Source organism: Rhodnius prolixus, unplaced genomic scaffold (genome assembly GCF_049639745.1).
Source record: "Rhodnius prolixus isolate KJV_2025 unplaced genomic scaffold, Rpr scaffold_4, whole genome shotgun sequence".
In the NCBI taxonomy this organism is placed as follows: Eukaryota; Metazoa; Arthropoda; class Insecta; order Hemiptera; family Reduviidae; genus Rhodnius; species Rhodnius prolixus.
The window spans coordinates 41,796,602-41,810,994 of NW_027411614.1; the positions used below are offsets into that span (position 1 = coordinate 41,796,602).

The 14,393-nt window shown below is 37.1% G+C and overlaps 1 protein-coding gene and 1 long non-coding RNA gene across 2 annotated transcripts in view; one reads left to right on the forward strand and one right to left on the reverse strand.

The window, feature by feature from the left end:
* LOC141455333 (uncharacterized) overlaps positions 1 to 14,393 on the forward strand; it is a 145,723-nt gene that overhangs the window by 102,306 nt on the left and 29,024 nt on the right. Inside the window, exon 3 of the long non-coding RNA XR_012459208.1 lies at positions 3,758 to 3,810. This is a non-coding gene — a long non-coding RNA (uncharacterized lncRNA). The remainder of the gene's footprint in view (positions 1 to 3,757; positions 3,811 to 14,393) is intronic.
* The window catches only part of Sox15 (Sox box 15 transcription factor), a 109,964-nt gene that overhangs the window by 90,235 nt on the left and 5,336 nt on the right, over positions 1 to 14,393 (reverse strand). Inside the window, exon 2 of the mRNA XM_074130283.1 lies at positions 7,082 to 7,506. Coding sequence (XP_073986384.1) covers positions 7,082 to 7,506 — 425 coding nt within the window. The remainder of the gene's footprint in view (positions 1 to 7,081; positions 7,507 to 14,393) is intronic.

Sequence of the window (14,393 nt, forward strand, 5' to 3'; positions counted from 1 at the left end):
AGGTTGCCTTTTTAAGGAAGACTGGTGTGATACCTGATTATTACCGCAGGTTTTATACGGGATAGAAGATCTATTTAGCAGCAGTCCATTTTGAGATGTCACCTGATGAAAGTGAGACTGGATTCAGTATGAGGTGTCGTGTAATTGGGATAAGCTGGTAGCGAACTTATACTTTCCCACTGGATGAGATTATCCCTTTAGACTTCGCTAAAACTGCCAAACTCTTGCGTCTTAATTAATATTACAATGGAACAAGATATGGATCTTCTTCATCTTTAGTATCTTCTTTAAACCATACATTCCTGTTATTATTGTTAGATAGCACTAGCATCAATACGATCGAGAGGAAAACCTGATTATTGCCGATATTACTGTTGCATTATACGTACAATAAATTTGATCGTATTAGGTTTACGACTTAGACGAGGAATGGCGAAATCTTTTTTGACACTGAAGCATTAAGGAGACGTATTAAAAGCATAATATTCGTCTTGAAAGTATTTAATAATGACTAAATTTACTAATAGAATCGTAATAAATAATTTTTGTGAGCGATTTATTGGCCTTTATAATTTTTAGTTATATTTTTAAATAATTATCTTGTGTTTAAAGCTGTAAGAAGCTCCTAGGAAGAGAAAATCTAAGGGTCAGCTGCTGGATTCGAACCCGGGACCTCCGCGTGGGAGTCTAGTATGCTAACCTCATAGCTAATCCCTTCCCTATATATTAATCCTATTATTATTATTATTACTATTATTATTATTATTATATATTTTTTTTAAGATTTAAGGCGCGTCAACATCTAAGGTTATTGGCGCCCGGAGCTTTTTTCAGTGCACTGCCGGCCTCCGAACAGTGTTCACTCGTTACAGACAGCACTGTCCATCACCGGACAGTGAGCTGTAAGAAGCTCCTAGGAAGAGAAAATCTAAGGGTCAGCAGCTAGATTTTAACCCGGGACCTCCGCGTGGGAGTCCAGTATGCTAACCGCATAGCTAATCCCTTCCCTATATATTAATCCTATTATTATTATTATTACTATTATTATTATATATTTTTTTTAAGATTTAAGGCGCGTCAACATCTAAGGTTATTGGCGCCCGGAGCTTTTTTCAGTGCACTGCCGGCCTCCGAACAGTGTTCACTCGTTACAGACAGCACTGTCCATCACCGGACAGTGAGCTGTAAGAAGCTCCTAGGAAGAGAAAATCTAAGGGTCAGCAGCTAGATTCGAACCCGGGACCTCCGCGTGGGAGTCCAGTACGCTAACCGCATAGCTAATCCCTTTCCTTATAATTATTATTTTTGGAAAACATCAAAAAATGGGAGGAGTGTCGACTAATTTGTAGAAAATTTACTGAAACTGATTTATAATTTGTTTCATGGAGGATAATTTGGTGTTTAACTTGATATCGCGGCCTGTAGAATAGAATAGACTTAACTTTTTTTCGAAGTTGATAGATTCCGAAGCGCTAATCATTCTCAACGTGTTGTTGTTGTACCCCGTTTTTCTAACAACCTCAACAAAATTCTTGCATTCAGAACTGATCGGTCTGCCTACCTTATGTAGATGACCGACTATCAGTCAGCATAACTCCACAATCGTAACCTAATTCGGCGAGAAACCAAACTTTACCCTACAATCCTTTTAGCCAGGAGGCACCCATTGCACGTCTCTCTCTCTCTCTCTCTCTAGTGCTTCTTCAATTTCTTCCTATTCTTTGTCATAAAATTTTTACTGAACAGAAATCTCAGCTTGGCTTGAGGCCATCGAACAGTATTGATAATTCCATCTTAGCAGAGATTCCGGCAGGTTCAGCTACCCAGGAGTATTTTACATTGCTTCTCGGGAAAAGGCAACCTTTAACCCACATTTGCTCAGGACCATTAGGAATATATATTCATAAATGAAAAACAGGTTACTAATTCTTGTTAAGTTCTCTGTTCCCTTTTGCGGCCCAACAGCGAAAACTGAATACTATTGCAATACTAGTTCTTACGATAAGAAAGTAAAATATTTTACAGTTGGGAATTTCATGTTCAGTGGTCTCCATTCCATAATACAAACCACCATAATATTTAAACTAATTATGATTGTGAGTTAGATTCTGTTGCCTTTTTTAAGAAATTTCACTTCAGATTTAAAAAAAAAAAAAAATTCTGGAATCAGCCAGCAAACCGGAGAGAAGATGAACACTAACTGTGGGAGAAGGCGAAGAATTACGAGATGTTGACGTCACCGAGCGAGAGCCTTATCACCGTGGATGATCTCACGAATCTAACGATTTTTAATATCAAGTTATTTACCTTTTTATATTTATATAGAAACATAATAATAAATATCAATCACATTATCGTGACTTTTACATAGAAAATTTACAATATCTCGTACTATACGTACCTCCTTCAAATATGAGCAGGAATTTTAATTACAATTTTTTGTTGCTGTTGAATTTAGCCATACTTTTATCAAAGTTATTTTGAAACTATATTCGCTGAAGTGTTTTCACTAATCAATTACTGAAACATTATTATTGCAATTCTACTAAATGGCTGATTTTCTTTGAACGTTATATTTTTCGAAAATTTTCAAGCCTCTAATATTTTACTGGTGGGAGAAGTCATACAAATAAGACTTTTGACAGTGTTATATCCCCAGCTCAGTTAGACCAATATAACATCAGTTTACTTGGCAAATGCTGCAAACTAAGATGGTAATCTTTAAGTAAATACGTAAGATAATAGACCAAGTTTATAAAAAAGAAAAACGGGTGGTTTATTGTAAATCGTGAAAAATTAACAAAATAAACAAAAACTGTTAAGAATATTAAGCACTTCCGCCAACAGATTTCCGATATCAGACGCGAATTTCTGTTATTTTAATCCTTTCGTTCTAACTTGTGCTTTATATCCCAACTATCGATCAGAAGTCCTGGTCGGAAGCGGATAAAAATATTACTTTACTTCAATTTCTCATAAGTATAATCCAAGACCTAGACAGGGTTTTGAATCTAGTACTACAGTACATCTTAGCTTTGTAGGCTCCGCCTCTAATCGCTCATCTTTATAGATATATATACATGTATGTTTACAATGGGTACACAACAAAGTTCAAAGGAAGTTGTTGGAGCCGTTTTTGAGAAAATAAAAAGTCTACTCAGTAAAAGGAAACTGCACACTAGGTTTTTTTCATAACTTTGTACCCTCTTCAATAATAAACAAGAACACGTTGTACATTACATTGTTACAATACACTGAATAGCACTTTGTAGATTGTAAATTGTATTAAAAGGGCGGTTCCACCAAAAAGGGGAAGGAACGCAGACAATCCAAAATGCCCATTGTTCCCCGCCCACCCCTCATCTTACAAGGGATACAGGAGCTTCAAGACCAACAAATCCGGCTAAAAATTTTCCGGATAGCAGTACAATAAACTATTAAAGTAGCTACATGACACTAGGGAGCATGGCGACTCAATCGCCCAGTGCACTGAATAAACCTAGAAAGTTCTGGTAAAGATTACCAGATGCCACAATCACCGGTAGGGAAACTGAATAGCAATTTAGAGAGATGCAAAGTATCCCCACCTTCCCCTTAAATCTGCCCTTAATCAAATTTAAAAATTGTGAAAAATATTTTAAATAAATGATATGAATCTTTCTGTTTGTAATTATTGATATTCAAAGTTCATATCATTATCTTGGAGCTAAGATGCTTCTAATTGGTTTATATTTCAAAGTTTTCTTTTTGTTTTTAGGGGATCCAGTGGCTTATTGTGCTCCAGGTGTTCCAAGTAGTCGCCCAGCTCTTGTAAGTAAGTTTTCTTTACTTTAACTTTCTCCAAAGTACTAAGTATGTTAAAAAAAAACAACTGAACTTTAGTAAAAAATGAATGTTATCAATTAGATAGCGGTCACTGATTAAGAGTAAAGTCTAGTAAAGTTTTAGACCACTTCTGTGTGTTCAGTAGAAAGAATACTTCTCCGTGCTAAGACGAAGAACTCGATTACTTTTTATTGGTAACGATTTAGGTGGTGAAGAGCGTTAAGTAGTCTAGTGTACTGTTTTGTCCAGATTAAATCACCACTAGAATAATATTTGCAGTTTACTGATTGCGCGCTCATGTAGGCCTATTATTTATATTGGACTTTTTTTTTCCAGTGACAATTGATTTTTAGATTAGACAATTATTAATATTCTGGAACAGCAGCATGAATCTGTTCTCAATACGTCTTTTTCTATTATATTCACATTCAAGTCTTCTAATATTTAGTAAAAATACGTAGTTTTTTAAAAAAAAATCCTTGAGTTAGAACTTAATGCTTTGCGGAAGGAGAAAAACTAAGCGTACATAAATTAGATTTTGCATTTCCTCGGTAGGGAACAGTATGTTATGTTTATCAAAATCAATACAACGTAAAGTTAACCTTTCTCACATAATAACAATGATAGTGCAACACAATTCAGTTCTCTCGCATTGTTTACGTCTAGCGATCAGCTGATGCTCATTAATCGCTCATAAATTTTCAAGTTCACGTTCATTCTCCAGCACAATGGGTATACTTTCTGGAGCTTAAATTTTCGTCTCTAGACTGATGGAGAATTAGGGGAAAAAATAGCTAGTACTCTTGTCCATGATTCTAAATTGGTACTTACAATGATGAAAACAGATAATGACCCTTAAATTATGTTAGGTCCTTTAACTAAAGTAATCATAATTTAGTTTACTAGCTTTCATCACGCCTTCTTGTGCAATGATTAAAAGTGAAGTGCTGCCAAAAAGCATCCTCCCTAATAACATCTAAGTTATTCTGGAGAAGCCTTTTTTAGAGGAGCTCTCTTCAGTAACTCCAGCACTGTGTTTGTGCGTGTGATATCTTGAAAAACCCGAGCAAATCGATGGTCAAACTGGAATCTGTCACGAAATGCTTTCAAGAAAGCTGGCCTTGAAATATTCAAGAATATAGGGCTAAACGATGTAGCGAAAAAGGCTTTCGTTTGATAGAAATAAGTAGCACCTTAAAGCCGATGTCGAAGGCGATTGGGGAACCACTGAAAAGGTTCTACTTCTGCTTGGAAGATGGAGAGATTTTTAAAAGCAAGTTTTGCAAGACTTTTCCAAAGAAATCCTAGGATTTGGAAAGATCCTGAGGATTTAAACTTATTTCTTCCTCCAAACGACTTGAAAATCCAGTTTTCTAGGTCGTTATTTAGTTAGGAATAGAACTGAAATCCTCCAAACAGGAACTTCAGGAGCTATTACATTCTAAGGAAAACGTCTTCTTAGATTATTCCTAGTACTCATTAACCAGCCAAGTATTGACACCTGAGATGGGCTATCCAGAGCAATGAAATAGTCACTTGACCGCCTCTTCCTGGTTTAGCTCTTTTTGCTTGGTAAGCGTAGTCGCTTATTTTAAAGTAGACATCTTCTGCTTGTTCTCTGATGACCATTTCATTATCATCCACGACTGCTCGCGTCTGCAACAAGTGTGTTCCACATTCAGTATATTCCAGCTCAGATCACTTGGAAGTTTATTCTAACTATTCGTTGCACACTTATTCAGAGAATCAGGTTTGCTTGGTATCCACGAATCTCTTAACCTTTCTTACAAACCTTCATATCCTCTTTCCACCAACATAACCTCTAGTTACATCCACTGGCTCCCCTATCACCCCCACAAAACGCATTTGAGGTCAGTTACAAGAGTCTACTATTTGGTGCAAATACAGTAACTCTAAGCAACTCGAGTAAGGAGCAACACTATTGATAAAATAGTATAATGTCGTTATCGCTGATAGTTTAAGGTGTAACAGATTTATCGTCATTTTGGTATTTCTTTTTTACTGGTTAGCCTTATAATATACAGGAGCTAATTAAGAAACATTAAAGTCAGAGTTTGGACGCTGGAGAGTGCATTGTTTGGACAGGAGAGGTAACAGGAGCAAAAAGTGGACGTCACAAGGACGCAGTGAGAGCTCTGTGACAGGCGACAGATGTACGTCATCTTACTGCACTCTCTTCACTTGTCTTGCTTTTGTTCCCAGCTTTCCAATTCAGGAGTTTTTTTTACTTCAATTTGTACTTCACTCACCAACACAAAGGCAAATACTCTTCTCCCTGTCTATCTGCCTGGTATAATGTTTACTTTATTGCTTCTTCAACCAAAATATTTGTCCTTAGTTTTTAGCTATACTCGTAAATCACTATCCTCAAAGCTATATTTATGTCAATAGTTCGCATTTGCAAAAATTCTATTAGATATAATGAAGAGGTTCCACGGCTCTCGACTACCTCTTTAGCTTCAGATGACATCACTGCACTTGTTGTTGGGTAATAGATTCTTCTTCCTTTACAAGAAGGAGAATTGCTTTTCTGGAATTCCTGGAAGCTGGACATCGCTCCAACACTAAGTTTCAACTTTTTACATGAGTGACCGATATTTCCGGGAACATATAGATACTCTTTATTCTCTGTTTGTGTACACATCCAAAAATTGAGAAGATATTGAGAGTTGAAAATTTTTTGGGTTATGGTTTGCTGTAAATCTACGCCCCTATAGCTCAATCAGTAAACGACAGAATATTGGTATAATATTTTGTTCACTTATAAACTGCACTTTCCTCAGTTATAAGCTACAGTTGTTTTGTGTTCACATCCAAAAATTGAGAAGATATTAAGAGTTGAATTTTTTTTGGGTCATTTTTTGCTGTATTCTATTCAATCGCATAGGAGAATAATATTTGAGGCTGTTTTTATTGATTAGATTCAAAAATGTAATAAACCCAAAAATTAAATCATTTCATATTTGATAATTTGCAGCACAGTTGAATGCTAATTTAAATAGTCGAAACTCTAGGTTGTTCATTTCATTCATTCATACACAATGAACAAGAACAATTGTTCTTGTGACGCAATAAAGGTCAGAAATACTGTTGTAGGAGTTACGTTTTTATAAAAAAGTTATACAATATTTTAGTTTTTCTTAGTTTGAAGTGAGAATTGTAGACTTTACACTTCTAACGTTTTAAATATTCATGCAGAAATATAGAATAGAGGAAAAAAGAGCAAAACACTCACCTAACATTTTGGACAGATCGGCATTATGAAGATCTGGGTTTTCGTCGGCCAACTTCTTGCGCTCCACTTTGGCCCAGACCATGAAAGCGTTCATGGGCCGCCGGATCCTCTGCTCCTTGGGCTGTCCTGTCTTCTTGTCGTGCGGCCCTCCACCGCCCCCTCCACCCCCGCCGCCGGGCGGCAGACTGCCCGGCTGGCATAGCTGCAATGGGAGATGTAGCGGCGAACTGCCAGCAGCTGCAGCAGCGGCCGCTACTACCGCGGCATGATGGCGACCCATCTCCTGGGACCAGGGGTCCAGCTGTTGGTGTTGCGAGGGAAGTGCCTGGCTGACAGGTATGAGATCTTCCGACTGGAGGTAGGTGAGGTAGCTGTTCGATGGAGGGGTAGTTCTGTATAAAGGCGAGCCTCCGCTGCTGTACTCCCTGCAACAATACAGTTCACTCTTAAACACTAGCCGAATTGATTCTGATAGTCAGTTCAATTTTGATTGCATCACCACCCTTGGTATACATGGTGCACCTTAATAAAACTCAGAAATATAATTGCTCCCCCTTCTAGAATACCAGCAGCTGCAAATGGTTTAGTTCAACGAAAATATTAATTTTCCCACCATTCATTATTCTAAAAAAATAATGCAATTTTAATTGTTTCCACGCCGCTTTAACACAAAAAGAAATTGAACTAAGTTGCGCGCTTTTCTTTGTTTACCTTTAAACAGCATCCGCAGTGGTGAGACTTGCTGGCGCAAGCAGACGAATAAATTATCTCAAGCAGACGTTTTACTTTAAGAATAAAATAAACGTAGAAGAGATAAATTTAAATAAAATAAATATAAGAATTTCCTTTACATTTATTGCACTGCTCATCTTAAAAAGAAACAAAAACAAATAAGAAAACATCTAGAGTGATTTTATTAATTAAAATTCTTATGTGAATTGCATTATTGCGCACTCGTCTAGCAGTGCATCTTGTTTAAAAATATCTTGCAGATAACTAGACAGTATGCTGGCAAGATAGGTGATGTTAAGAAGATAACTCTCAGACGATAATCACCATTGATGGGTTTCTGTAGAACTTTAGCTTTTTAAGCTACTCCAGTCTGCTTCAGAACGGTGCTAAGAATTTTTGGCACGATAATTCAGAATTCTTTTTATGCACATTATCACTGTAAAACATTAGGAATATTGGGTTGTTAGCATCATCCTAATTGAAAGTAAAGTAAAGTAATCGCCTATTTTTTCAGGCGGAGCTTAACGGCCAACTACCATTTACTAGGTGTCGTGGACGGAGGCGACTAGCAAACATACTTTACTGTAAATTTCTTTTATTAACCATTAAATAAAATCCAAGGCCTAAGACCGGGAATCGAACCCAGTACCACAATACATATTAGCTTCGCAGGTCTCGACTCTAACCGCTCGGCTACAGTGGCACCCTACCCGCTTCGGCGGTACATGTACTAATTGAAAGTGTATCCTAGCCTTTCTGGTGCTGGACTTCTTGGATCTTCTCCATCCCTAGGGATATCCCAGTTTAACGACGCAATGACTAGGGTAACCCTATTAACACTTTTATACACACACACACTTCGATTAAGTTTACCCACAAACAAACTTCTGATTCGCAACCGACGCACTCAGACGAGCAATCTCACAGCTGCTATAAATTTCTTAAGAGGGCGTAGGGAAGGATCCCTTTTATGATCCAACCAATAAGCAATAATAGTCTTAGAGTTACCGAACGTATTTAAAATACTCTTATTTACGTCGTAAGTCCAGACTTGAGATATAATTGGCGGCATCTATTTAACTTTAAGCTTTCTTAAGTTCATTGTTAAGTATTCTTGTCTTTCCGCACTTTCTCTTTACTTATTTTGCAGAGCAATTTGTAGACAATTTTTTTTTTTCCAAATATTGGATTTGGTGACCATATAATCGGTACTTCTTTTTGAAGAGTACTCTTCCCTCCTACAAACTTAACTGGCTTGTCCTACACCCAAACGGTACAAAACCCTCAAGATATTAATAAGGAGCAATCAAAGCAATGAAGTCGTAACGTAAAGCATTACTGAAAAATCTTCAGATACTGGTGAATAAACTATAAAAAAAAATATGCTGAAATCTTGGGCCAAGAACGAGCAGTAAAGTAAAAAATAAAAGAACAACATCTATCTAAGATACGAAACTACAATTTACATGTAAAACAAAGATGACACCTCTTTACGCTCTACAAATCCGTAATGACCGACATCTCCAGTAATATCTCTACCGCCGGAAATCATAAAAAAAAAGAAAGAGCTAGATCTGCACATATATTTTGTAAAAAAAAGAAAATCGTAATTTTTTTTTTATAAAAATGATTTTATTTTCTGCCGCTTTAAGGGAATAATAATATTAAAATAAAAGGTAATTCCTAGGGAAAATCGGGTAATTCTAGTGAAGCTAGATTTTGGTTTTTCTTGTAGGAAAACCGTGTTAACTTCAAAGGAAATCATTATCGCTTAAACTTTTTTTTTAATGTCTATCGGAAAAAGTAAGCATCCAGTTTTCCCCCCAAGCTGGGCTGTCTTTCTTACTGGAATGGAAACAAACCATACTAACAGCTTATCAGCTTTCCAGTCGTTGTTCAGATGGGCCGGACTCCAAGCTTACATGACACCAAGTGAAGCAGCAGCATAGAATAGAATAGAAATTTATTATTCTGGGACAATTGTCCCCTAAGAATAAATACAGGTACAAATAGAGGCCTTAATAGTTTGGCCTGTGATTAAACAGAAAATATACGAAAGTATTTACAAAAAGTGAAAATAAAAATAACTGCAGAAATTAAGGGAATAAATTAAAACAATTAGAATTTCGGAGGAAGCTGAATAGAAAGGAGATAACTGAATAGGCGGGATTTAATGATAGAAAGGGTAGGAGCATGGCGGACAGATGATGGCAAGGAGTTCCAGAGAGAATGCTACCGCACGTATAAGGAAGGATTTGTCAAAGGATGAAGTATGGTGTGAGGGAATATAGAGATCAGAGAAACGAGATCTAGTATTACGGGAATGTATCGAGGATTTAAACTTAAGGAGTTGAAAAATATAGGATGGCCTTTGAGACTGGATGACTTGAAAAAGGAAAGAAACCAAAAAATACTGGCGGCGATAGACAGGAAAAAGCGACTTCAACTCATCGTAGCAGTGCAAAATGCGGGAGTCTCTGGAAATGCTGAAAATAAATCTTATGAAGCAGTTCATGGAGGCGCTTGAGCTTAGTTTCAATATCACCAGAAAGACCGCCATACACTAAACAACCATAGTCGAAATGGGGGACAATAAGAGAGGAAACTAGGAGTTGCCGGGTCTTAACTACGACTATCTCTAACTATTGAAGTTCTGGTTGATAATTCGCTTCTGAAATAGAATTCTTATTGATAAATACTGGTGCTTACAGAAGATCTAAGGGCCGACAACTATATTCAAACGCGGGATCAAGTTAGCAGGGGAGCCCACTAAAACTAACAACTGAGCTAAGTGACTAAGTGTAATATCCGAAGCCCTCTAGGTTTATAATGCTAAATAACAGAAAAAATTTATATTTAAAATAAATAAGGCCTGCTACTACGACACATATGTTGGGGAAGAAGGCGTTTTTGCAGGCAAGGCTGCGACCATTCGTGATTGTTTCGTTCACGAATTCACTGGGGGAACAATCTAAGAATTATTCCACTTTTAGAGCATCCATTTCATCTACAAATTTCTATATATTTTTTTTTTGTTCACAATTTCTCTGCCCAACGCTTGCTCCTTGCTCAATCCATGCCCAACCAAACTAACCCTCTTGCCTCCCGTCCATCCATTTTCTATCGATTCTTCCCTTTTCCACTACTAAGAGGAAAAAACATTATTGCCAATTAATTCAATCATAATTTATTTATTTTTTTCGCCTAACTTTCGACCTAGTGACTAGGCCTTCTTCTAGGCTTATAGTTTAGTATACAGTCAGACAATGCAGTGTGAGCCGGCGCGTTGTCTTGATGGAGAACCCATGACTTGTTCTTTCACAAATCGGGCCGTTTTTCCTTAATCTTTCACAGAGTTGAGCAAGCACCTCACGATAGTAATGTTGATTAATTATAATCGACATTTTCATCCGTTTTGGACGTGGAAGGGCAACCCGGGCGGTCATCATCTCCGACGTCTTCTCGGCCATCTTGGAAATGCTTGAACCACTCAAAAACTCGCGCACGTGATTAACATTCATCGCCATAAACTTCTTTTAATAAAAGATAAGTTTCAGTAGCGGTTTTATCAAGTTTTGATGTGAAATTTCACGATAATTCTTTGCTCTACTACATGTGTAGTATCCATGTTTTCGGCAAAACGAAACTAACACCTCTTACACAAACGACGGTTCCGGTCAGACAGATATCTCTACAAACACGTGAGAAGCTGCAATCGAAAGAGAAGGCTTTTCACTGCACAGCTGTCGGTCGTTAGGGTTTGGCGCATGCATAGTTCTTCTGTAGCAGCATCAGTCGCGTTATTTAATAGCCACACCTCATAAACGTGGCAAAAAAAGTAATGAAATTATGAATGAAATTGTCAATATTCTTCCTTCCTTCTCGAATAATGAATCAGTCACTAAAAAATAATAAAGATGAACAATTGCCCTGCAATCTGTTGGTTGGTTACGGAACGTGGTTTGGTTGAGCGAGATCGCCGTGTGCGATCCCCGTCCACGACCCTTTAATAGACTAAAGTCCTGTCTGAAAAAATAAGCGATTACTTTACTTTTAATATTTTTTACACACCAACTAATGATGTTTTTCATTCAAATCCAATGCTTATGTTCATATTTCCTCCACCTTAAATTAATAATAATTCTTTCAAAAATGTAGATGACCGACGTGACTACAAATTTCGCTGAAAACCATGAAATAACGTGGCTGAAATTCGCAAGTTCAATAGTGCTCCTTGGTTGGCTTAGAAGGTTGGCTTTTATGTTATCCTTTTATTTGGCCAAATTCTTATTCCGTACCAGCTGTCCGGCTCAGTCCTTTTTCTTGTGATTTCTTGTGAAAGAGCAGGCGACAAGGGAGAGCAGTTTTAAATATCGGGAGCCTATCTGAAATGGCTTTATTGTTGGAGAGAACTGAAACGGACAGGAGCGGGTGGCTGGTTGTTTAGCGCTGCTATAGTATGGACTGCCAATTGCCACGTGATTATTCGGCTGCTGGAAATAAATAAATAAATCCCTGTTTGAATGGCTGTTAATGGCTACGGTTTACTATAACAAAGAAATCTTGAATGGAACAAAAAAAAAAGAAAAAAATAGTGACAAAAATATGGAACATAAAGAGTATGGTTGAATGCGGAGCATTGTGTCGGTGACTAGTAGTCATGTGTATTGGCAATGCGACACACACACACACTCATGTATAAAGTCGGGCGAGCTGACGGAATGCGGAACGAATAGTTGAAGAGTTTTCACTTCGGCCCTATTACCGATATTGCTGGCCACCAATCGGGTCGCCTCCTTAGAACAGCGTGTGCCAAAAAAAAGATTCCATACAATTCAAACTAATCGCACTCTAATAGTTTAGATAGTTCTCTTGCAATTTATTACTGTTCAACTAGGTATTTCTGAACTTATATCTATCTACTGGTAATTTGTTTATCGATTGTAATTCTTGATGGCAAAGAAGTAAATATCCAGCATACCGGAAATTAGTTATATTTGCTCTTCATCTATTATTACAACGATTGTAAATGATATAATAATAATGATTATAATAATCGATAAATTCACACTTAAAACAATAATTAATTGGGTAAATACAAACTGAAGAATGCTTTTTTTAAAATTTTATGATATATATTGACTCTGGACTCGCTGTATCTACTGAAACTTAGCTCGAATTTCTTTACTTTTAATAAAATATTTTTTAGATATAAATCTAATTCTGATTGCTATGTTTAAGTTAAAAGAAAGTATCGCAATTATGCCAATTTTTACAAAATTGAGTTTTGACCAAAAAATATAGGTTTTCAAATCTCTCTTCCAATGTCTAGTGATTCCACCTTAACTCTTCGTGGTTTGAAAATTTTCCTACAGCTGCTTAAAAAATGGAAATTGTCGATTCTTTAATCGAATAGTTTATGTGTTATGAAAGAAGGATCTAGCTTGCCGTGGTGAGCGGTCAAGTCGTGGCCTGTCTGCTCTTATCAGTGGTTAATACGGAAGCGTGCTCCGGGACAGGAGTACGATCCTTTTGGAAAGTTATACGATACTATAGTTACAAACTACGGACTGTCTAGTAATTGACTTTATTAGAATTATTTACAGTCAATTAACTACTGAACTTTAAAATTAAAATATATAGTCGAATGTATAAACATACCATCAAAACTCATTTAAGAAGGCAGTGGCAAAAGCCGCCATTGCAGTCACCTGATTGTAACAACAGCAGGGTATAACCTTCACATGGAACATATACTCTTCTGTGTGAGCTAGCACTAGTCCGAATTAAATCATCTGGCGCTCATTGTTATTCCAATTCTCGGATTTTCTTATTGATCGTTGTTCTTATAATTTGAAGGAGGGCTCAAAATTTGATGGCGGCAGTTTTCTCGCAGCTTTTCACTCTAAAAATTCACGAAGAAGGTTTCATGAATGTTTAAACAATTTGATAACCTAACGTTGTCATGTCCCACGTTGAGGTACCAATAATGTTAGTGAAAGCACTTTCTAACGTTGGTTCAAAAACCTGGAAGGTAGCCTAGTGGAGTGAAGATAGTGGACCTATAGTATTCGAAGATGATTATTTAAGGACCATCGTGGAAGCTGCTCCATCTCAAACGGTTAGGGAATCGTGGAACAAGTGGACTGCTTTTGCGGTGGGTTTAAAGCAAATTGAAAAAACTACACAAGTGGGTCTAGCCTCATGATTTAACTATCTGCAAAAATGTTCACGTTTGGAAGTATACGAGTATTCTTCACTGAGTTTGAGCAACAGTAGCGATCCATTTTTGGGATTGAATAGTGATTTGTGAAGAAAAGTGAATTCTGATGACAATAGGAAACTTTCTGGACATAGTTGGAACCTTTTGGAAGCTGAATTCCTCGAACACTTTCGAAAGGCTATTAAACGAAAAAAAAAATTGATTTTAGAAAGTTTCTTCGGCAACTAGTGTCATCGTAGTTATAAATTTTGCCTGGCTGGTGAAACAACCACTATAGATGTATTATCTCGACGATATATGCAAGGCCTTACGCCATAAATAGCCAGCATTGACCAACAGAAGCGGCCCAATCCAATT